The 21,746-nt window shown below is 40.8% G+C and overlaps 2 protein-coding genes across 5 annotated transcripts in view; one reads left to right on the top strand and one right to left on the bottom strand.

Annotated features, from left to right (window-relative positions):
* ANAPC10 (anaphase promoting complex subunit 10) overlaps nucleotides 1-21,746 on the top strand; it is a 111,943-nt gene that overhangs the window by 45,736 nt on the left and 44,461 nt on the right. The window contains exon 5 of one of the 2 annotated variants that reach the window (XM_081926252.1): nucleotides 8,644-8,681. In XM_081926252.1, the coding sequence (XP_081782378.1) occupies nucleotides 8,644-8,670 (27 nt within the window). In that variant the 3' untranslated portion in view covers nucleotides 8,671-8,681. Of the gene's footprint in view, nucleotides 1-8,643; nucleotides 8,686-21,746 lie in introns of those variants that run through there. The other variant, XM_081926251.1, reaches the window with a different exon arrangement.
* The window catches only part of HHIP (hedgehog interacting protein), a 68,156-nt gene continuing 55,880 nt past the window's right edge, over nucleotides 9,471-21,746 (bottom strand). The window contains exons 11-14 of one of the 3 annotated variants that reach the window (XM_081925995.1): nucleotides 21,576-21,657; nucleotides 12,579-12,727; nucleotides 11,272-11,396; nucleotides 9,471-9,610 (exon numbers count right to left, since the gene is read on the bottom strand). In XM_081925995.1, the coding sequence (XP_081782121.1) occupies nucleotides 9,494-9,610; nucleotides 11,272-11,396; nucleotides 12,579-12,727; nucleotides 21,576-21,657 (473 nt within the window). In that variant the 3' untranslated portion in view covers nucleotides 9,471-9,493. Of the gene's footprint in view, nucleotides 9,611-9,682; nucleotides 11,397-12,578; nucleotides 12,728-21,575; nucleotides 21,658-21,746 lie in introns of those variants that run through there. The other 2 variants (XM_081925994.1, XM_081925996.1) reach the window with 2 other exon arrangements.

Here is a 21,746-nt window from a genome sequence, read left to right as displayed (position 1 = left end):
TGCCTCAAGCAGCTGGAATGGAATTAAAAGAAGGTTTAATAGTCTATTTCTATGCTTCTTTAATCTGCCTAACAATAGGATTTAAACTGCTACCAGGACTCTTTATGTGATAGCTCTGTGTTTTTAGAAACAGGCACCAGCCATTTCCCCTTTGTTCGTTAACCCACACACGTAGGTCTGTAGAGAATTAAATATAATTAATATATCTTCTTATCAATACCCATCATAATGCATTAGCCCTCCTTTTTAGAATGATAATGAAAGGCAAAGTCCCACAGTTATGATGGGACTGCGTCACATCGGAATTCAGGTAGGAAACTGTATTCTAGAGCTCATACAGTCACATGAGAGGGTTATATATTATACCTGCCTTGTATGCTTACATTAGTTCTAAGGATGGATTAATATGTTTATTTTACCAATGGTAACATTTGTACTCAACAAAATTCCATTGTTCTGTTTTAGGGGTTTGTTTTTTTTTGCACTGGTTACATTTCATACTAATGCCCCCCGTCATGCTTCACCCATAGTCTGATGTGGCATAGTCCTACATTAACAGCCATGAGCCTTATATCACCTTAAAGACTAAAAATTTATTATTTGCATTGACTTTTAAATTCCACGTGTCTTCCAAGAAGCTCAAGGCAGTGCCGAGTTTTATTTTGGCACAAGTTTTTATGGACTGGAATCCACTCTAGCACTCCTACAATATGATCATCAGTTTATATAGACCAGGCCTAAAACTTCTACACCAATCACTGTTATTTCCATTTTTAAGGCTGAGGAGATGGAGGAATTTGTCAAGGCAAAACAAAGCAGGCCTAAAGCCAAGATCCTGCCAACTGGACCATACTAGCCTAATTGGAACAAAACATTGAAAGGGTTGCAAGACCCTTGGCAAAAGGAGGCATGACATTTCCCTTCTCCTTCCATCCAACTGAATTTTTCTGGAGTGATGTCCAGTTCCCAGTCCCCACCCAGGCAGCATTGCATGAGGTAAGGGAGCCCTCCATGTAGCCCCACCACTGGGTGCTGCGTTACGCTTTCCCTGCTTGGAAGTCTCTCATAACTACCTCACACCTGGCTATATTTCAAAGATTAATGAGCAGCATCTTGTCAGGTTTAATATATCACCCTGCTTAAGTTTACTTTGACGATGTAATCATAAATTCCCTGACTTGTGGACTACTCCTTCAGGATTTGCATGCAAATTCTAAGGAGAAAGGAGGGAAAATACAGAAAGGATCATAAAATAGAATAAGTGCCAGTTTGGAGAAAAGGAACTGTTATTTTTATTAATTTTTTTTAATGTTGGGTTTTCTCTCTTAAGGATTACATGCAGACTAAACAGAGTTGAAGCCATAAAAATTTAAAGACACCAGAAAACATAATAAAAATAAAATCCTTTTTAGGTATGAGGAAAATTTATACCCAATTATACCACCCAAGCAGAGCTGTTAATTAACCTAATGAGAAAATATGTTCCATTTCCATGCTCCAAAAGCATCTGATACTTCTCAAAGCAACATCTATTCATTATGCTGAAGACACATCCCAAAAATGGTTCCTAGAAGCAAATTCTCAGGCAAAACAATGAGGACAGAAGAAAATTCCCTGTTAATGGTATGTGTAAAACACTAACAGGTAAAGCTAGTCTCTTTGCAGCTATGGAAGCCTCCATTAAACTCATAGCATAGAACATAGGACTGCTGAAGAAGCCTTTTCTGTTTGTTTCTGTGAAAAGTGATGGTGTAAGGCCAACGTGACTCCTCTGCATTGGGCTTTGTGCCGTGTATGTTGTTGGAGCTCCCAAAGCAAATAGTTTATCTCACCAATACAATATTATTATTGATGCTAGCTTTCAGATATATCTTCCTTGTAAAAAAAACAGGGTGCAACATTTGAAATGAATGTGTGGAATATCCATGTATGGTGATGTGATGAACCTATTAATCAAGAGGAAGAACCCATGGCTAGTGCTCTTGTAAAATTCTCCATTGGACATACTGGTTAAGATAAACCCATGGAAAAATGCTTACATTGTGAGCCCTTATGTTATCACACCGTGACAAGCTTCACATCATTCAAACAATGCCTTAGTCAATGCCTGGGATTGGCACCATGTGACCCTAGGTACTCGGATGCTACAGCAGACAGAAGGAATCTTCACCTTCGATCACTTTGGGAAATGGTAGAATATTGGCCTTGCATAAAGAAGGTTCTGGGTACAATCCCCAGTATCTCTATGTAGGGCTGGGAATACACCCAATCCGAAACCCTGCTGCCAGTCCGTTGTTGATACTGAGTTAGATAGATCAATGATCCAGCTCAGTATAAGGCAACCTTTTCATAAAGCAAAAGAAATATGGAAGGAGGCAGGTGAGAGCCACACAAGGGAGAACTTACATTCATCACATCACATTTTTCTAGAGGGGTAGCTGTGTCTACAGCAGGATTAACATCAAAGGGTATTGATCTTCATGGACCACAGTCCACTTCCTTAGCTGTCACAGAGAAGATGCAGCTGCTGCACTGCTGCTGCTGCTCCTCCTTTTGTCCTCACTGCTAACATGGCAGTGATGCTGCCATTCGTTTCCCGGAGATGGTGCTCCACTTTTCGCTGGTAGGCTATGCCTTCAAGCAGGTTCCTCCTAACTTTTGGGTACTTGCTCTCCTACCTCGTCTGCTTTAGGTGGCAGTTAAAGGAGAAGGGACAAGAGGACTGGTGGTGAAACAGAGTGGGAAGGCTGTGCAATGTCCGCAGCTTGTTTTCTGGGATGGTTCCAATTTTGGGAAAGCCCAGGTAGAGCACCTCCTGGTGTATGCCCTCCTTCTGGTAGTGTTTGTGGCCAGCAGTTGAGTAACACCAAGAGGCTAAGTCTACCCACTATTTAAAATTTCCCCCAGAGTGGGGCAGAGCTGCAGAGCCACCCATCTCTACTGGCATCCCTACAACATACCTGGATGGTAATGGGGCAGAGTAGGTTGGCAAGGTTGGGGCTGTGCAGGTGAATTAGTGGAGCCAAACCAGTGAAGCCGCCTCCTGGCTCATCCATGCAGCTCTAACCTGAGCACCATTCTGTCCCATCCCTGTGCCAACCAGGTACATTACAGCAATGCTAGTATGAGAAGGGTGGTTCTTCAGCTCCGTCCTATCAGAGGTGACACTACAGAGGTTGACACAGATCCTACATGTTAGGTGCCCTGGAGTATTTAAAACTTGCAGGCACCAATTTTTTTGGGGGGGGGAGCCTTGACAGCTGAAAGCCTTTGCCACGTAACCTCACAAATATCATTCATACAATATACATGGTTCATCAAAGTAAGCAATGTTTTACAGACTTTAATTAGCAAATATATAAATATCAGTTTGAACAGTAAAGTGGAGACATTTAAAGCCAAAGAAACAGAAGAAATGAGAGCAGCATGTTGATTCCTGAATCTTTAAGTTAGATACCCACCTCCAATTAGATCCCCTAAGTCAGTAGCTGTCATAACAGTGCAATTGATGGAGCTAATGTTAGTGTTAGCTTGAGCTGGTGGCCTATGCCCAGATATGGTTACAGTCCTCCTAGCCTTCCTTTTTTTGCAGTCCTAAATGTATTTGAGCTGCTGGATCCCTGTAAACGTCAATGAAACTTCACTGGCACAAGTGCATTTGTGATCACAGCCAGGATAAGCAATTGGTGTTTTTGAATTGCAAGATGACACAGTTCATAAATAACTCTCAAGAGTGGGTCTGACCTCACAGCAATCCACCAGCATTCAAGGGATGCATGAAGTCCCAATGTGCTGAACTACATTTTCTCTCACTTTTGTACATTTCAGACTTTATTGAATTTAAATGTAACATGTTATACTTCTTTATTTTTTTAAATCCCTTTCCTTTGCTCTTGATCTTCTCCTGAGTAATGAAGCCATCAAAGCCTTCTGTGACCATTACGAACTGCAGCTGCAGCAATTATATTACGTTTCCTAGCAGGTGTACTCTCCACCCATTAGTTTGTAATATTGTGAGGAGGTGGGGTCCCAAATGCAAATCCTTTGATTCCAAGCTGATCAGGTGACTCCACCCTTCCTGGCAATTGGCGATGAGCGTCCAGACAGCCTAACACCTGAAACACTCCCATGAGACAGAAAAAAAATCCTAAATACAATTCTACTGAAAAAGAAAAATCTAACCCAGATGTTGTTTTGAGGTGTTGATGGAATGAAAGACTCATTATTCCAAATGGACACCATCCTGAAATCACATCCTGGCACGTCTCTCATTTCAATGAGATTACTTAAAGGCAGTGGCTTGCAGGATGGAGGCCAGCTGAGCATTCCCAGGACTTGAGGTAAAACCCATGTGCAAAGTTCTTCAAAACAAAAATGAAAGGTCAGGTGCATATTAATTACAAGACGTATAAATATGTCAGCAGGTTTTTGTAACTTCTTAATAAATCACCAAAGCAAGCAAAGCCAGCTCATGATGGCAGGACCATATGCTGAGTAATTAGGGGCTGAGCCTTATGGAGTTCTTTTCTGTGCAACAGAGCCTATCAAATGTAACACATATTTTTTTTGGTCCTGCCTCTGATAGTATAATAACCAGGCGCAACTGGATGGAAGCAGAGGTGCACCTCTCTCCATCACCATGGTGGAAAAGCTGCAGCTGTCATGCAGCTGCTATGGGCACAGCCAGGAAAAATAAAACACTGCAACAGAAGGGAAAGGGGTACCTGCTTTGTACCAGCTCAAGCTCTTGCCTGCTTAGCTTAGCTTGGCCTTATCTGTCGTGGGTAGCAGCAATTCAGGGTCACACGTAGAATCTTTCATGTTGCCTGCTACCTGATCCTTTTAGCTGGAGGAGCCAGGGATTAATGCTGGGACCTTCTGTCTGCAGATCATGTGGTCCACCACTGAGCTACAGCTGAATATAGCAAAAGTTGGTTGCAATGTGCTTTCATTGAGTCAGCAGCATGTGGGTTAATTACATTAAGGCTGCAATCCTGTGACAAATAACCTAAGCGTCAATACCACTGAATTCAATGGGAATTACCTCTGAGTAGACGTGCCTAGGCTGCTGCTGCTAAATCCCATTTCACTGCTTTTTATTTTCTTGCATTTATATCCTACTTTTCTTCCAACATGGAACCCAAGGTGGCATACATGTTCCCAGGTAGTCTTCCATTTAAGCACTGACCAGGCCCAGCTCTGCTTAGTTTGAAACATGGGACTAATAACTGGGCTTCAGTTGCAACCCTAGGCACATTTACTTAATTTCATCCTTCTCCTTCAAGAGTCATCCCCCCAACCAAAAAAATTCTAAATGTATTTTGTGGAGTGGGGAGGGATATAGCAAACATACTTGGAGAGATTAAAAAGTAGATGTTTTATTGTTATATAAGCAAGCAGACAATGTTTGAAAAGTTGAAGGAGAAATACAAATATGTAATATACTAAACTTCATTAACAATATGTAGGCTTTGTTGTGTAGCATTGAAAACCAAGACTTCAGCTATGGCTCCTTGCTTCCTTGTTCAAACACATGTCTCCCATGTTTTAGCTGATAACATTATGATGTCTATATACACTAGTGTGATAAAGATATGCTACATATAGAATGAGGATATCTATAATCATGTGTGATCTGAAATCAGTGTTAGAGCTGCACTTATTTTAAAATAATTGAAAACTTTTAAATCGTAAAAATGCCATAAAAAGCCATCCCTTACTCCTTGTAAATGCAATCCTGCAAATTATCATGTTACAGGGTAGTTGTGCTGAGCAAGATCTGCAGGCATGGTACAGGAATGGACCAATGAACATCACTGCTTGTTACTCCAGAGGCATGGGAACAGATCTAGGATTACCTTCTTCATTTGTTCAGACCTCCTCCTATCTGGACTAGCCACATATCTCTGCATGTGTCCTGTTGTACTGGTGCTTTGTTTTTAAAACAGTAAGAGTTACTCTTTGTTCTGCTTGACAGATTAATCATTAGGCTGGGAATGCTAAAGAGCTGAAACCAAGAAAAGCAGAGCCCTGTTTTAGTGTGATGAAGAACATAAGAGGAGTCTGCTGGATCAGACCAATGGCCCATCTAGTTCAGCATGCTGTTTCCGCAGCAGCCAACCAGTTGCTTGTGGGAAATTACTAAGCAGGATTTGAGTACAAAAACACTCTCCTCTCCTGTGGTTTCCAGCAACTGGTATTCAGAAACATTACTGCCTCCAAACATAAGGGAACCTCAGCCTTGCTGTTTCCTTAACATTCCACACTGTGATAAGGAATGATGAGGAAGCCCAAAATACTGCATTGTCTAGCTTATCACAAAGGGCAGAACCACTGCTCTCTGTATGCCATTTTAGGTGCCATTTGAGAGTGGGGCAGGAATGGGTTTTGTTTTGCACTTGTCTACATGATTTCCTCACTACGCAGTCAGGTACTGAAGGGCATAAGCACCAGAGAGGCGTGGAGTGAGACCCAGATAATTTATCCACCTAGCCCAGGACCAGCATATTCATACTTAAAGCGTGACCAAGCACCCTGCTATTATGAAGTGTCCCGACATCATCCCATCCAGCATCAGCGTAGGCAGCTGAGCCCTGAAAATCCAGCATGTTTGGAACGTAAGAGTTCAGCAGTCCTCTGCAGTTCTGGACACAGTTAGTTATTTTGAGCAGTCATAGATAAAGGAAATAAATGGAAATAGAGTTGCCCATGTTTTACTTAAAGGTAAAGGTACCCCAGCCCGTATGGGCCAGTCTTGCCAGACTCTAGGGTTGTGCGCTCATCTCACTCTATAGGCCGGGAGCCAGCGTTGTCCGCAGACACTTCCGGGTCACGTGGCCAGCGTGACAAGCTGCATCTGGTGAGCCAGCGCAGCACACGGAACGCTGTTTACCTTCCCGCTGGTAAGCAGTCCCTATTTATCTACTTGCACCCGGAGGTGCTTTCGAACTGCTAGGTTGGCAGGCGCTGGGACCGAACGACAGGAGCGCACCCCGCCGCGGGGATTTGAACCGCCGACCATACGATCGGCAAGTCCTAGGCGCTGAGGTTTTACCCACAGCGCCACCCGTGTCCCCATGTTTTACTTACCAGTCCTTAATTCTATAATAATTCCATTGATAGCCTGGGCCTTTCTACATCCATAGATTTCTCTTACCTTTGACTGTACCAACTGATCACTGCACCTTCAGTGGTACAACTTCAGCCCTTAAGGCTGCAACCCTGTCCCCAATTATCTAGGAATATGGAACATGGTGGGATATAAACCCCAGACAACATACATAGACATGCCCCAAATTTCATGCAGTTCCTTTAATGTGGACTTGGTTGAGTGCCAGTCTGTGGTTTTTGGCCTAATCGTATGCCCTGGACATGCAACATAATAGTCAGCTGACGGAAGAAAATATACAGGCCTGCTATAACTAATTAGAGAATAGCTTAATGATGGCACCTTAATATCACAAGAACTGTGACATTTCTGTCAAATATCCAGGCTCTCAAGAGTCATGTAATGACAGACCAGTGGGTCTACACACACTTGTCACTATTAATGGTTGCTATAGTTATTTATACATTATTAGTTAAATATTTTTCATAAGAGCTTTCTTGTTTGCATTGTTCTTTAAAGGTGAGAGATAAAATTATTGAAATTCATTCAATTTCATAAATAGATATACGCATATGCACTGCCATATGAAGAGTTTTTTGCGCACGAGAGCACTTTCTTCCCCAAAATATCATTGCTGTGAAAACAAAGACAATATTTCAAAATAACCTCATTAGAATTGCAGACCAGGAGAGGCTGATGAAATAAAAGCTTGAGCACAAGTACAAAAGTCATATGCTCTTCTTTGAGCCTATTAACTGATTGCCCCACCGACCTTAATTTTTACTGGGGGCAAAAGTTTCATTGTAAACTTCATTTTTAGGGTCGCATTGTGAGTTGCCATGGTGTGAGCTTAATTAGCAATGAAATCGTCACAGAAATAATTTACATATTTTTGCATGCCATTACTCAAGGTAATTACTATATTCCGTTAAGCCTATTTTTAAGGCTTATAGGGCAGTTTTTAGAAATAAGGCTTAAAGTCATCCACTGACTTCTTCAGTAATTATGGTGCTTTTCATAAATATGCAGCTTAGTTTTTCAGTGAATTTACTGAAAACAATTTATTTCCACCAGGGAGTTCTCATGCTATATTATACACTTGTAGGAGATGTTCACAGACACACATTCCTTTCCATATTATTCCAATTCAATATTTTAATTGTGTAGTTTGGGCTGTTTCAACTGCTACTCCAGTTCAATATTATAAAACAGACTTTGTGTCATTACCACTTGCACTGCAATTAGTTTTTGCAAATTGGCAATAGTTTTTTTTTTGTATAATCACTAACAAAATAATGCCATGATTTCAGTTATTATATATCCCTGTGGTGTTTTTTTATGAACCAACGTGTGTGGTTGACATATTTACTTCAAGATTTTAACCTTCTATAAGAATGCAGCCTTGGGCTCTTGTTACCAGAGTTTACCTTCTATTGTTTAAATTGCTTGAAAAACATAGGAACCGAACATATTTGCTTGTTATAGATGAAGTTTTGCTAGCTATGAAAAAAACCCTCTCTTTCTCCCTCACCCAGGTCTGCATGGAAATACCAGCTATTTGAATCATCTAAATGTGAGTTGCTTGTAAACGTTGCAGTAACTTCATTCTTACTCTGGCAAAGCTATGTGAACAGTGTAATGTGTAATAAAACAGCACGATTTGATAGATTTAGACAGCTGCCTCATTCTCTAGAAGTTCACATTTTGTTAATGCCACCCCCACGTTGAATAAGAGAAGATTAGAAGGTAAGGTCAATGTACGAAAATGGTTGCCAGGACATTTTTTTTTTAATTGTAAAACTTTTTGTGATGTGATTCAGTAAAAAGACTATAGGGAGAAAGCAATGGAGACAAAGGGCTGCTATTAACCTACAGATGCAGGCTATTGCAGGGTTCATTGCGAGATTTGTCACACTGCTTAGCCAATGACGTGCTAGCATGACTGGAAGAGACCACCCTTTTCTGGGGTAAGAGGGTAATTTGGTCTCCATGCTCATTTAATCCTGAACCTTCTCTGAATAGAGTGTCAGTTGGGTCTACATTGTGCAAAATTATGCATGCACTTTTTAATGCTGCCCCATTGTTCACTAAGCACTCGACCAAGATTTCTCAACCCATTTCCATTTGTCAGGAGGTCACTTGAAACCCAAGAGGAATCATAGGTGGATGGCAAGGGCAGGCGCTGCTTGCTTCTGCTGTCTCTAAAACAGATGTTTGGACACGAACAGCTTACCTATTGCATTTTGCTTACAAATTGCAGCAGTACTAAAATTTATGAAGAAATGGCTTGGTTTCATTTAGTGACGGAAGAACTCACTCTTATAAATGCGTTCCCTCTCCTACAGATACCATTGTCAAGGAGGCTGGGGATGTTTGGTCAAAGTGTCAGGCTACATTGCTTAAAACATTGCACACTGTTGGTGTAGGAGGAACAGGTGTTTGATGAACTGTGGGACGAAGGGCACCCTTGCTCTTCCCTTCTCTCTGTGTGGGAAGACTTCTCTGCAAAAACAATAGCACAAAGAGAAATTGATATACACCGCAAGTATGAACACACAGACTACAGCACAAGTATTGCAGGAATAAGCATTTTAAATTCTGAGGGTGATCCTATAGTTCCAATATTAATCAATACTTTAACAATTCTGAATACAGCATGTACATCAAATTTATTGATACATTTACAAAAAGGAAACAGCATTATGTTAACTCTCCAAGAAACATTTACATTTTGAACCATATTTGGCAATAATCATAATTTTAATGATTTGTACAAGTGTCCTCTTAACACAGGCAAGACTTTAGCTAAAGTGAGCTCCCATCTAGTGAAGTTCCATTCAATGTGAATTCTGTAATAAATTCAAATACCATATAAAAATGGGCCAGTCCTGATATAGTGGAAAGAACTCTATCAACATTTGCAGCGGCTGGTTGATTGGCTGCAGCTGTTTCTCCATCGGTTACGAATAAAGGCTGACACAAGGATACATTTCTACATTACGTCCACAACACATTAAAGAGTGTGTTTGCTCTTTTGCTCCCCGTCATTCCAATTAATTTGGAGAAAAATGTAACTTTAGTATTTGACAGGACATGGCAAAGCTGTTCATCTAGATGATGTCTATATTATAAAAAATTAAAATAAAACAATATAAATATGTAACACAAACCCAGTGCCCATTGTTAAATAAGATATTCAGTAAAAAAACAAAAAAACAAAAAAACAGACCTTCTACAATGACTGGTTTTAAAATATGCAGATATAATTTAATTATGAAGAACTTGAAACAGTGTGGAAATTAAGCTGCGATAGCCAGATTTTTGCATCTATGCCAGATAAAGTAGTTAAGTGCATAACATTCTGTTACATTGATAGAAGTGTAGATTACAATCTTACAATGAATTGCCTATATAAGAATGCATTCAGGAGTTCCGAAACATTGTCTTAAAACGGTGGGGTAGATTCATATGGTCATGTTTTTGATACGCTAACTGCAATTTTAACATCATAATGTGTTGATCTGAAGATTCCAGTGGATAATAGCTCTTACTAAAATACCCTTTTCCCATCCTGTTCAGAGAACAGCTTTTAATGGAAAGGGGGGGAAATTACCAATGTGTTTATTGTTACATGAATTTGATGGCAATTGGTCATTTGAATCCACCTGCCAAATATCTTAACCATGGTTAAAATCAAAATTTAATAATGGCCAACAGTTTCAAAACTCCTTTTCTGATTGCTATACTCAGATAGTTATACACAAAAAATGGTGGGATATCAAATAATTCATAGTGACACCATTGGAAATTATTTGTGGTAACAGAGGCATTTCTGTGTAAACTACTTCACATGAGGAAATATAATTTTGGAATTCCACTAGTTATGCAACCAGATGTTTGTGCGTGAATTGTACGTTTTTGCTTCTCTGAAAAGGTAAAAAGGCAGATCTACAAACCCAGTGGAATCACTGGAGTTTCAAAGCAGGATAAGAGTCTTTTGGTGGGGGGGAAGAGAGAGAGAGAGATAGAAGAGAAGAGAAGATTTGAAAAACAAATGCCCATTGAAAATGTGGTATCCAAATAAGTCCCAGACACTATACAATGTAGCTGGTTAGATCCAGCAAATAGGATGTCATGTCTATGATCTGATCAAGAATACCTGCCCTTGTCACTCTTCGGATGTTTCTATCCACTTGCTCACATTGAAGACCAAGGTATCCTTTTTTACACATGCATTTATTTGGTCGTATGCAGACACCCCCGTGTCGACAGGCTGGTTCACATTTTGCTGTAAAAACACACACAAAAAACTCTTATGTAGAAGCTTTCCCAAGAATAAGAAAAAAAAAAATCATATGTACAAAATGGGAACTATTTCTCTATCATAATGGCAGCAGTATGGATTTATTTAGTTATTTTCAAAAAATGAACCACTTGCTTTTGTCTGTTTCTCAGAATATAAAATAGGCCATGATGCATTATGGGATGGGAAAAGAAACTTGGATAAAAATATAACAGAAATATGTAAAAGAATACCTTGCTCATAAAAGTATCTCTCTGATTTAGGGAGTCTACCACATTCTTATCAACTGTTATTCTGCATATGGTCTGCAATTGTCTTTTTCTTTGGTAAAGAAATTCCTTGAGCTGCAAGGAATTCTAACCATCAAGAGCTCCATTTTAAAAGTAAGTTTTTTTAAAAAATATATATGGCTGGGAAATGTACAAATTAATCTAAAAATGATATGTTTTATTTTGCTCCAACTGATTCAGAGTGAGCATTGGGAGGGTCCACAGAGACTCTTGGACAGGCTACGTATTACATCCATAGACACGGTTCTAACTCACTAGGATCCCTTCCTGGAGTGCATTGCCCTTAGCTGGCCAGGTGGCAGTGGTCAGAATGTCTCCTTTGAACAGAATGACCTGAGGAAGTTCCTTCTGGTCTTTGAACAGTGTAGAGAAACAGATGTCCCTCAAGAACTCTGGCTGCATGCTTCAGAGGTTTCCTTGCCTCACTCATTCTCTCTATTTAACCTGTATCGCACTTCCATCTTCTCATCTCCAGGTCTATTTCCACAGCTTAGCTCCTCTTGTATGCACAGAGAAACTGACTGAAAGCGTGGAGAAGCATTTGAAGGATGGCAAATGAATGTTTATGTTTGGTGACAGTGTTAGTCCCCAGATGTGTGTCGTTTCATTCCAGTGGTCCCAAACAGACTACATATGAGCAACATCCAGGATAACTTTGGCACAGTTTATCAAATGCACACATGTCATTTGATGAAAGCAAATTTCTGAGTCTCTTGCTATTCGTGATTTCCCTTCCCCTCCCACCCATTCATTGCTTGCTGATAGAAGCTTGAGTAAATGAGGAATTTAAAATATATGGATTTTAAAAAAACACACTTTTGTCAGAAGTTGATGGAAGCTTGCTATTTCCATGAATTATTGTGAACGGAATACTAACCAATTCTGCAGAACTCGCCTTCCCAGCCTTGATTACAGCAGCATTTTCCCGTGGGAGTGCAATGCCCATTTCGACAATGCCTTGAGCATTCAGATGTCAATATCTGGGCAGGAAGAGCTGTTCTTTTGCATTCTTCTGGGACTAAAGGCCTGTAGAAAAATATACAGGCAACATACATATTTAAAAGTCAGGGTCAAAGAGAAATTGTTTACACATAGACTGGATTCATTTTTTTTTCCTCCAAAAGAAAGCTGTTTAAAATGGTCCAGGCAACAGAGTTTATGAAGTTGTGGAAAATTATATCTTGCATACATTTTAAGAGTTTTTATGATGATGAAATCCACTGCTTTAGAACAGTATGCTATTCAGCAATCATTATAGCCAGCAACAATATTTTCAATGAAGCCTGGTCACACTGCTTTATAGTTTAATAGCTCCTCCTAAGTCCTCTTGGACATTCTGCTATCTTGGTAAAACTCATAGAGTTGGAAGGGGCCATGAGAATAATCTAGTCCAAACCCCTGTAATGCAGGGTTTTTTGTGCAATGCAGGGGCTCAAACCCTTGACCAACTATAGTTTGAGGGAGAAAGAACAAAGTATGTGTAGGTGGAAGGGGGAGAGACCTGGTATTGAGGAACTAGAGTAATGAAGCAAGCACAGAACAGGAGAACCAGGAGGAACAACTGGACCTGGAGTAAGAACTGTACTTGAGGCAACAGGAGGTCACCTGTGTTTGCAAGCTAATAGACAATTTCACCAATAGTTTTGTACATGTTGCTTTTTCTTTTCCCCGTCTTTGCTGTAGCTTAATTAATCTTATTTTTAACATGTACGTTTGAACTTGTCTGATCTATCGCTGCTTGGTTCAGATGGTGGAAAGATAAGAACAGTGGAATCCAGTTTAAACAGAGTGGGAGAATCTCTGCTGGAGAAAGTTGGGAGCACATCAGAAAAAATATCTCACAAAAATTCCCACATAAGCTACCATCTATTCATATAGCCCAGAAGCCAAAACTGGCACAGATTATTATAGATTTAAGCATTTAGAATGTCTGTTGGCAATCATATATCCCAGTACTACACACACACATTAGGATTGCAGCTCTGTAATATACCACAGGATGCTCCTGCCAACCTAGCAGTTTGAAAGCACATTGAAGTGCAAGTAGATAAATAGGTACCGCTCCAGCGGGAAGGTAAACGGCGTTTCCGTGTGCTGCTCTGGTTCGCCAGAAGCGGCTTAGTCATGCTGGCCACATGACCAGGAAGCTGTACGCCGGCTCCCTCGGCCAATAAAGCGAGATGAGCGCCGCAACCCCAGAGTCAGCAATGAATGGACCTAATGGTCAGGGGTCCCTTTACCTTTTTAATATACCACAAAGGACCTAGAGAAGCAATCAAGTTTTCATGAATACCATGTAATGAAATAAACAGAGCACCTTGTCTTATGATAGTGCCACACAATAACAAACCTTCAGGTGCTGAAACTGCCATGGAAGGTACGGAATTCTCCCTTGCTAGAGGTTTGTAAGCATAGACTGGATGGCCAACTCTCAGGAATGTTCTGGTGGTGGACTTCCTGCATTGCCGCTGATCTAGATGAATTGAGATCCCTTCCAGCTCTGTAATTCTATGCGTCTATTACTATATGTATCCATGAGCTTCAGAAATGCATTATTGGATACTTTGGGTCATGTTACACTTGTATAATTTTTTAAATTGAAAGCATTTTGCCCCACATTTTGGCTAAAAAGAGTTCCTGAGCAGCACAGAACAGCCCACAACACAAGACAGTTCCTGCCCTCAGGCTTACTATCTAGAAGAAACAACATAAAAGGGAAAAGGGCAGCAGGAGGAAAGGACTAAAAAAACTTAGACACCAGCTCTTAATGCTACAGTTCTTACAATGACAAGTTGGGATAGAAACAGTTCAGGTAGACTGATGGAATGTGCATTACTAGGTGACAGATGAGAAGAGAAAAGAAGGGACACAGGAAGCTTGTCTTTCAGCACAGCCCATGGAATAGCCCTGCTTCCCTTCTCTCCCTCTGCTGGAGCCTGATGGAATGGCTGCTGTGAGGTGACACTTGAAGGAAAGCCAAAGGCAGCTGGCCTCTCAGCAGAGCCAACAGAATGATAAGTGAAGTCAGAGTCATGGACAAGTTAGGTGAGCAAACCACTTCATGAGTTCCAGAGGCTTAAGCTGATCTTCATACTTAGGAGTCTCAATCGATGTGATTTGGCAGCCCTGTGTTTGACATAATCAGTCACTGTATATTACATAACGGCACATGTGTATTCCTGCATGCAGTTTCATGCTGACATGTACATTTCTTCCTGAAAGCCCTGTCCATGGGATCTCTCTTTTGGGTCTCTATTCCAAGCCCAGAAGCAGTAAGCCGCAACATATGCTGATGACACACAGTTCTACTTCTCCTTTACATCTGCAGGTGTGGCAGCGGACGTGCTGGACCCTTGTCTTGCCTTGGTAATGGACTGGATGGGAGCCAACAAACTGAAGCTCAATCCAGAGAAGAATGAGACACTGGTAGTGGGCAGTTCTCTAGACTGCATGGATGAGAGGCTGCCTGCTCTTGATGGAATTACACCCCCTCTGAAGGGGTGGGTACATAGCTTGGGGGTAATTCCTGGATCCTTTGATGTCACTTGAGGGTCAGTTTGTCTTAATGGTGTGGAGTGTCTTCCATCAGCTTCAGCTGGTGGCCCAGCTGTGCCCCTATCTGGACATGGATAGTCTAAGGCCTGTTGCCTATGCTCTAGTAACCTCTAGGTTAGATTACTGCAATGCATTATACATAAGGCTGCATTATTTGGAAACTTCAGCTGGTGCAGAATTTTGGGGTCAGTTTGCTCACTAGGGTAAGATGGTTTGAGCATATTACATTGATCCTGGCCCAACTGCTCTCCCAGTGTAAACCAACCCAGACCCTGCAATCATCATCTGAGTCATTTCTTTGTGTGCTACCCCCACAAGCAGTCTGGAGGGTGGCAACATGAGAACAGGCCTTTTCTGCAGTGGCTCCCCATTTGTGGAATGCTCTCCCCAGGGAGGCTCACCTCATGTCCGCATTATGTATCTTTAGGCACCAGGTGAAAACATTTCTCTATAAGCAGGTCTTTGGCTGATAACAGTCTATATACCCTTTTAAATATGTTTGTGGGAGAAGGGTTTATTTTTTCTTGTTGTTCTTACTTTTATTATGTATTTTGGGTTTTCATTTTGTATTTTTATGTTATGAACCTCTCTATGATCTTCAGATGAAGTGGTATACAAATAAACAACAACAGGTTTACACAAACATGGATTCAAATGCACACCCACCAGCAATGTCAAAGGCTATCTTTACAACAACAATTATAGATTTGAGGGGACATTATGAAATTAACCCCATTCCCCTGTCAGTGGCAGAAATCCCACCTAAAATTGTCTTTCTCCAGGTGTGATGGAAGAGGAAGTGGGACCAAAGGAAAGAATAAAAACTTTTCTTCAGAGTACAGCAATACAAACATTTTCTAATTAATTTCTCCTTAGGCCTAATCACCAACAGAGGCTTCATCACTCTTGGTTTTAAATAAACCCTGAATATATTTCCCCCCCTAGTCTGTATTTGGTTAATCAGCTGCATAAAAATAATGCTATTGTTTTGAATATAATGAATTTTAATTTAATGGTATGTTTGCTATTACTGTATTTTATTTTATTTAAATACAAACTGCCTTGTGAGGGCAGTGTACCCTAAAAGGCAGGTTAAAAATTCTTTAAATAAAACAAATAAGTAACTACTTCTCTAGCATAAACACAGCACCCCTTCAGGTATGATTTTTCAGTACATTTGCTTTCAGTGCTGGGAGGCATGCCAAGAGCTCATTACTTGATTTACTACAAGGGAATGATGTGGGGAGGAAGAAAAAGAGCCTTCCCTGCTTTCAGATTTCTAAACCCAGCAGCATATCAAATTTATTCTTATATGGTATACTTGTTCATGACCTCTAGTCTTTAAGAAATTCTGTCATATTTGAAAACTAGTCCCCAGCGGAGCCTGTATCAGTGTTAATAGCTGTGAGGTCAATGCAACTGCTAAACAGTTTGTATTACTGTCAGGGTGGTCATGAAAACAACACCTGCTGCATGAGGCCTTGGCAGCTGGGTCAACAGGCACTGTGGGAATTTATCAATTTAGGGGGCCACTTGCATAGCACTTTGACGGATGAATCGGGAAAGAAACTGGCTTACGGGGCTAAAGCTGCTCAATTATGTATTACATTCTTTACGGCAGCAGAGAAAGCAGCTCCGTGCATGCATCCGAAAACAGGCAAAAAATATAAACCGAAGAGGTATTTTTTTGCCTTATAAAATGAAGTACACAAAGAGGTCCTTAACAGCCGATGTTAGAAAGGAAGGGAGGGGGAATGGAAGTGCTCTGTGCATGGATTAAGATGTGACTTGAAAAATAATACCCCCCCCAATAACTGATGTTACAAAGTTTAATGTCTTTGGGTTTACAAATTCAAAGAACGTTAATGCGCATGTTTCACTCACAAGGAAGGCAGCTGCACGTAGATAGGAAAATGAGATAACTATGTTATTCTAAATATACATATGTATTTTGAAGCACTCGTTCTGGGCTTCTACAACTGCGAATGACTTTAAGGATTAGGTACATTTTGAATTCAAGGGAGTCTCATGGTCCACTTGGGTGGATTCCCCGGTCAACTGCTGTTTTATGACAGCTTTATATTACATAGTTCCACAGTATTATTTAAAGGCAATCGGGCATAAGAAGATAATTGTGGAGAAGAGGCTTCCATTCTGCGTGTTTTACGGAATCATAGGGTTGTAAAAGGGTCTGAAAACATCCTGAGGAACCACTACCTTAAAGTTGGGTGTCCCCCCACCGAAAGTTATATAGATTGCAGTTTTATGCTCTTTATTCTTAATTCATGTCTTCTAAGGTAAAGTGCTCCTTACAAATGAAACAGAACTGAATGATGTTATTTGTGCCAGAAGTGTTTGTACAGTGCTTAGGAAAACTACTCAAAAAGTACAAGAAAAGTGAGCTAAATGTCATTGGTGCTCATTTATACAGGACAGGGTAAATAAAGTATTCTGCAGCAGTTCTTATCTCATTCCTCAAACATGTTGATCAGATTTGGCTGAAAGATCATTATTTGTCTAAGGCAGTGGTGTCCAAACTTTTTTCAAAGAGGGCCAGATTTGATGAAGTGGAGGACCATGAGGGACAACCAAAGTTGTTGACCTTTTTTTAGGATTGTTGAAGTTGTTTTTAGGGTTCAGGTTGTTGAGGTTTTTTTTGGATTGAAGTTGTTGAGGTTTCTTTTAGGATTTTAGCCCAGGAAATAAACTGCCACACGGGCCAGATTAGGCCCCCGAAACGGACTTTGGACATGCCTGGTCTAGGTATGACATATCTGAACCATTAGCCAGGTAAGACATATCTGAACCATCACCAGCACAGTTTCATGTTTCTTTCCATTGCTCCATGTTAGTTTGCACATTTTCCATATACGTACACGCTTCTGGCTCTCAGATTTATTTCTTTGTGGGTTTCTTTTGCTCATGACTATTTGCAGCTTCATGTGCACTAATGCAACATTCATAAAATAAATCCCTCCAAAAGGGAGGGAGAGAAGTTAGACATGTCTGCAAGGCATTTGTTGTGCTCTCCCTGCAAAGAAATTCGGAGAAGAAATGGAGCGAGAAGCATGACAGGGAAATAAGGAAATGTTGCTTCTAAAACTTTATAAAATGTGGGAAATGCCCTCACTGTGGATGAAGGTGAGAATGAATGTACAAACAGGAGCAAATTAAGCTTCAGTTAAAAGAAGACAAAATAATGGAACAGGGTTATTGTTTCATGGCATCCCTATTTAAATACTGAAAAACCTGCCTGTGCTCTTGAGCAGGGCTAATATTAAGGGAGTTCAAAAGACCAACAATATGTTGAAAAGATGGCTGAGGGGAATTGTAGGGACATGTGGGCTGCACTCCTTCCCCACAATCTGTGCATTTGGTTGGTGTCGAAAGGGATTTTATACAAGAACTGAAGAGTTTCCTCACATAGTGATTGAATGTTTGTGTGGCCACAGTGTGTGTCAGCAATGGTGGTCAGCGTGCTCTTTGCAGCTCTGCAACCCCCATCTGAGTTCTTCCAAAGCATGTGGAGGGCACCTGAAACCCCCTTATTATGATGAAAGTTGTTCCTTGAAGTGTTGTTGCCTTACTTCAGGCAGCTTGGCAATGAAGACTTTCCTCATCTCTATGAAGGCTGAGCACAGATATGACTAATGATGTGTGGAAAACTTCTGCTGTACAGGAGAAGCCAATAGCAATTTATTTTACGATATCTCAATGCTGCTTTTCAGGCAAACCTTACAAAGTGGTTTACATTAAAAAAATAAATAGATCAAGAATCATGAATGCGTCTCTAGAATTAAACAGTAGCAGCAAATTAGAGGATGAGGAAACTTCTGGAAAGCCGTATTTGCCCTCCTTTCAAGGCAAGATGGTTCATGAGTAGCCCTGTAGTAGCAGTTGAGGGCAAGAGGAAGGAGTCACCTCTCCTGGAACACTAGGAGGTACGTGGTGGACAGCTCTCAAGTCTCCTCTCCTTTCTCTTCACCCCACAAGTGCAATGCAGTTGTAAAGGTGACAGAAGCAGTGTTCAGGGTTTGGCCTGTTGATTCTTTGAAGTGACGGATTGTGTATCATGTATATGAATTTCAGAAAATCATTTTATTGACTTTCATCACTGGCCACTCTATCATATGTGAGGCAGTTCATTGAGCGGACAATTCCAACTCAGTGGCTTCCAAAAGCACATTGGGCCACTGACAGCCTCATACCATGACCTATTATCGCCTGAAAGGCTTGACTTTCGCTTGACTTGTATTTTGATTATACAAAGTTAAGAACTTTGCTTCAGGATGAGATCAGAAATCATGCTCCAGCGGCATGGTGGCAGCAGGAGGCCCCATTAGCTAAAGTGGTGCTTCAGGTTAAGAACAGTTTCAGGTTAAGTACGGACCTCCAGAACGAATTAAGTACTTAACCTGAGGTACCACTGTATTGTATTGTTAATTCCCCTGGGTCTGAGAGCTTTACTTATTGTGAAAACGCTATCTTACCCACTTGAAGCCTAGTTAAGCAAAATTTCTTCAGTTTTTCTGTGCATCTGATAAGATCCAGTTTTTAAGATAAATGTCAGTTCTTATTGACTAGACATCTAGCAGGTCTGTTCTATTTATTCTAGGAAGAAATGCTTGGTGTATTTCAAGGGTATTAGGAAATGTTTTAATCCAGTAATCCTCTTCCACATGTACTTGGGATGTTGCATGTACAGAAGAGCAGTTTTTCATGTTCTATCCCTATGGGATCCTGCTGCTTGCATCAAACCAGAGGAGAGCTACTTACAAACCAGAGGAGAGCCACTTACAGAAACTGGTGTGGAATCCTATTGCAGAAAAGTAACAAGGGAATTCTGTGCAGACTGGTAGGGAAAGCCCACTGGTATATTTCCATCTGTACTAAGCACTGCACATACATGAGAGAACAGTACTATGGCGATGCTGTGCAAAGAGCCATGTGGCCTTAGTTGTACAGAGCACTTTTCTATGTGTGCTTTAGATCTAGCCATTTCATTCAAAAGCTTGCAATTTTGCCCACATGCCAAAACACCCGTAAAAGAAATATTGTGAAATCCTTTAGTGCTGCTATCTTAACAAAATATTTCCTGGCTTTCCATTTTTTTAAATCAGTTTCATTTTGAACCTATGCCAGAGTACATAGTGTCATTAGCACAGTGTATTTCCCCCTCTTGTCTTATTCTAGCCAGATGCATTACCCTCTGCCACACATTAAATAGCTAACCAGGAACTCTGCATTGGGAGGTCTGGCCTTTCAGGTATGTCATTTTGAGACCACCCTAATCGCCGAGGCAACAGGAGCACAAAGCCAAGGTCAAACAAAGCAACCCCCTTGTAATTAGATACTAATAGTGGATTAAAGGTGTAAAATTCACCTAAATCCACACACCAACAGACTAAACAATCCAAATGAAGCCAGCAAGATTTGTTTTGCAAAAGTACTTTTCCACCTAGAATTCATAAATAAAACAAATATAGTATGCTTGATTGACTGCAGTAACATCTGCTTCTTAATTAATAACATTTCAGTGGCAGATACATGACAAAGTAATGGAACTTTCCTATATGTTATTAATTTACTGTTAGGTTGTTCAAAATTCTGAATCACTTATACGCCCTCTGTCAAAGCAGAGCGCTCTTATTTCAACTTCCCTGCCACTTTGCCATTTCCTGCACATCTCAATAGTCTACGCATCCAACTATTGATGGACGACCCTGCCTCCACAGTACCTTCTCCACTTCCAATAAAAAAGCTGTTGTTTGTATTTTACTCATGATTTTGAAAGCTTATTCATTTGAATGACAAATCCGATTGAGCTTTAAAGAGTGGGTTTTCATGGGGAAGGCTCTGGAGAGAGAGAAAATCGGGTGGGCGGGCGTTTGGATACAGAGATTTAAAGTGCAGATTGTGCCTGGAAATAACAGAGGAAAGGTAAGTGTGGATAAGCCCTTTTTCTCTCTGTTTAGCTGTGTGACTCTAAAAAAAGGTACCAGAACTCACCACGAATACCTCCCTTGTTCTCTTATAATGCCAGTGGTGCCCACCTGAGTGGTGCCGGAACTGAGCTCTGGTGAGTTCTGGCTGAAAAAAAGGCCTCCTGGTGGCAGGTGAGCCGCTGCTGCTTACTGGGAGGAAGAGGGGAGGGTAGCGTGGTGCAAATGCAGAGGAAGGAGTGCTGGGTTGGTTCCACCTATGTGCTTGCACAATGTCCACCTCACCACTGCCTCACCTCTAGGCAAATGGCACCAACTCACTCACTCACTCACTCACTCACTCACTCACTCACTCACTCACTCACTGCATTTCTTACCTTTTGGGGTCAACAATTTTGTAGAGCTTCCCATTGTGAGAGTGTGTCATGCTTTTACTGCTTGCTAAGATGTAGACCTCACCTGTTAAGAAAACACATACCATAAATGATTAGTGGTATCCATTAAAAAACTGAAAAGTTAATGTACAATTTGTGGCTCTTTCTTGTTGT

Source organism: Podarcis melisellensis (genome assembly GCF_964234715.1).
Source record: "Podarcis melisellensis genome assembly, chromosome: 9".
Lineage (NCBI taxonomy): Eukaryota > Metazoa > Chordata > Lepidosauria > Squamata > Lacertidae > Podarcis > Podarcis melisellensis.
The sequence above is the reverse complement of the archived record's forward strand: the minus strand, read 5'-3'. Positions and strand labels throughout refer to the sequence as shown.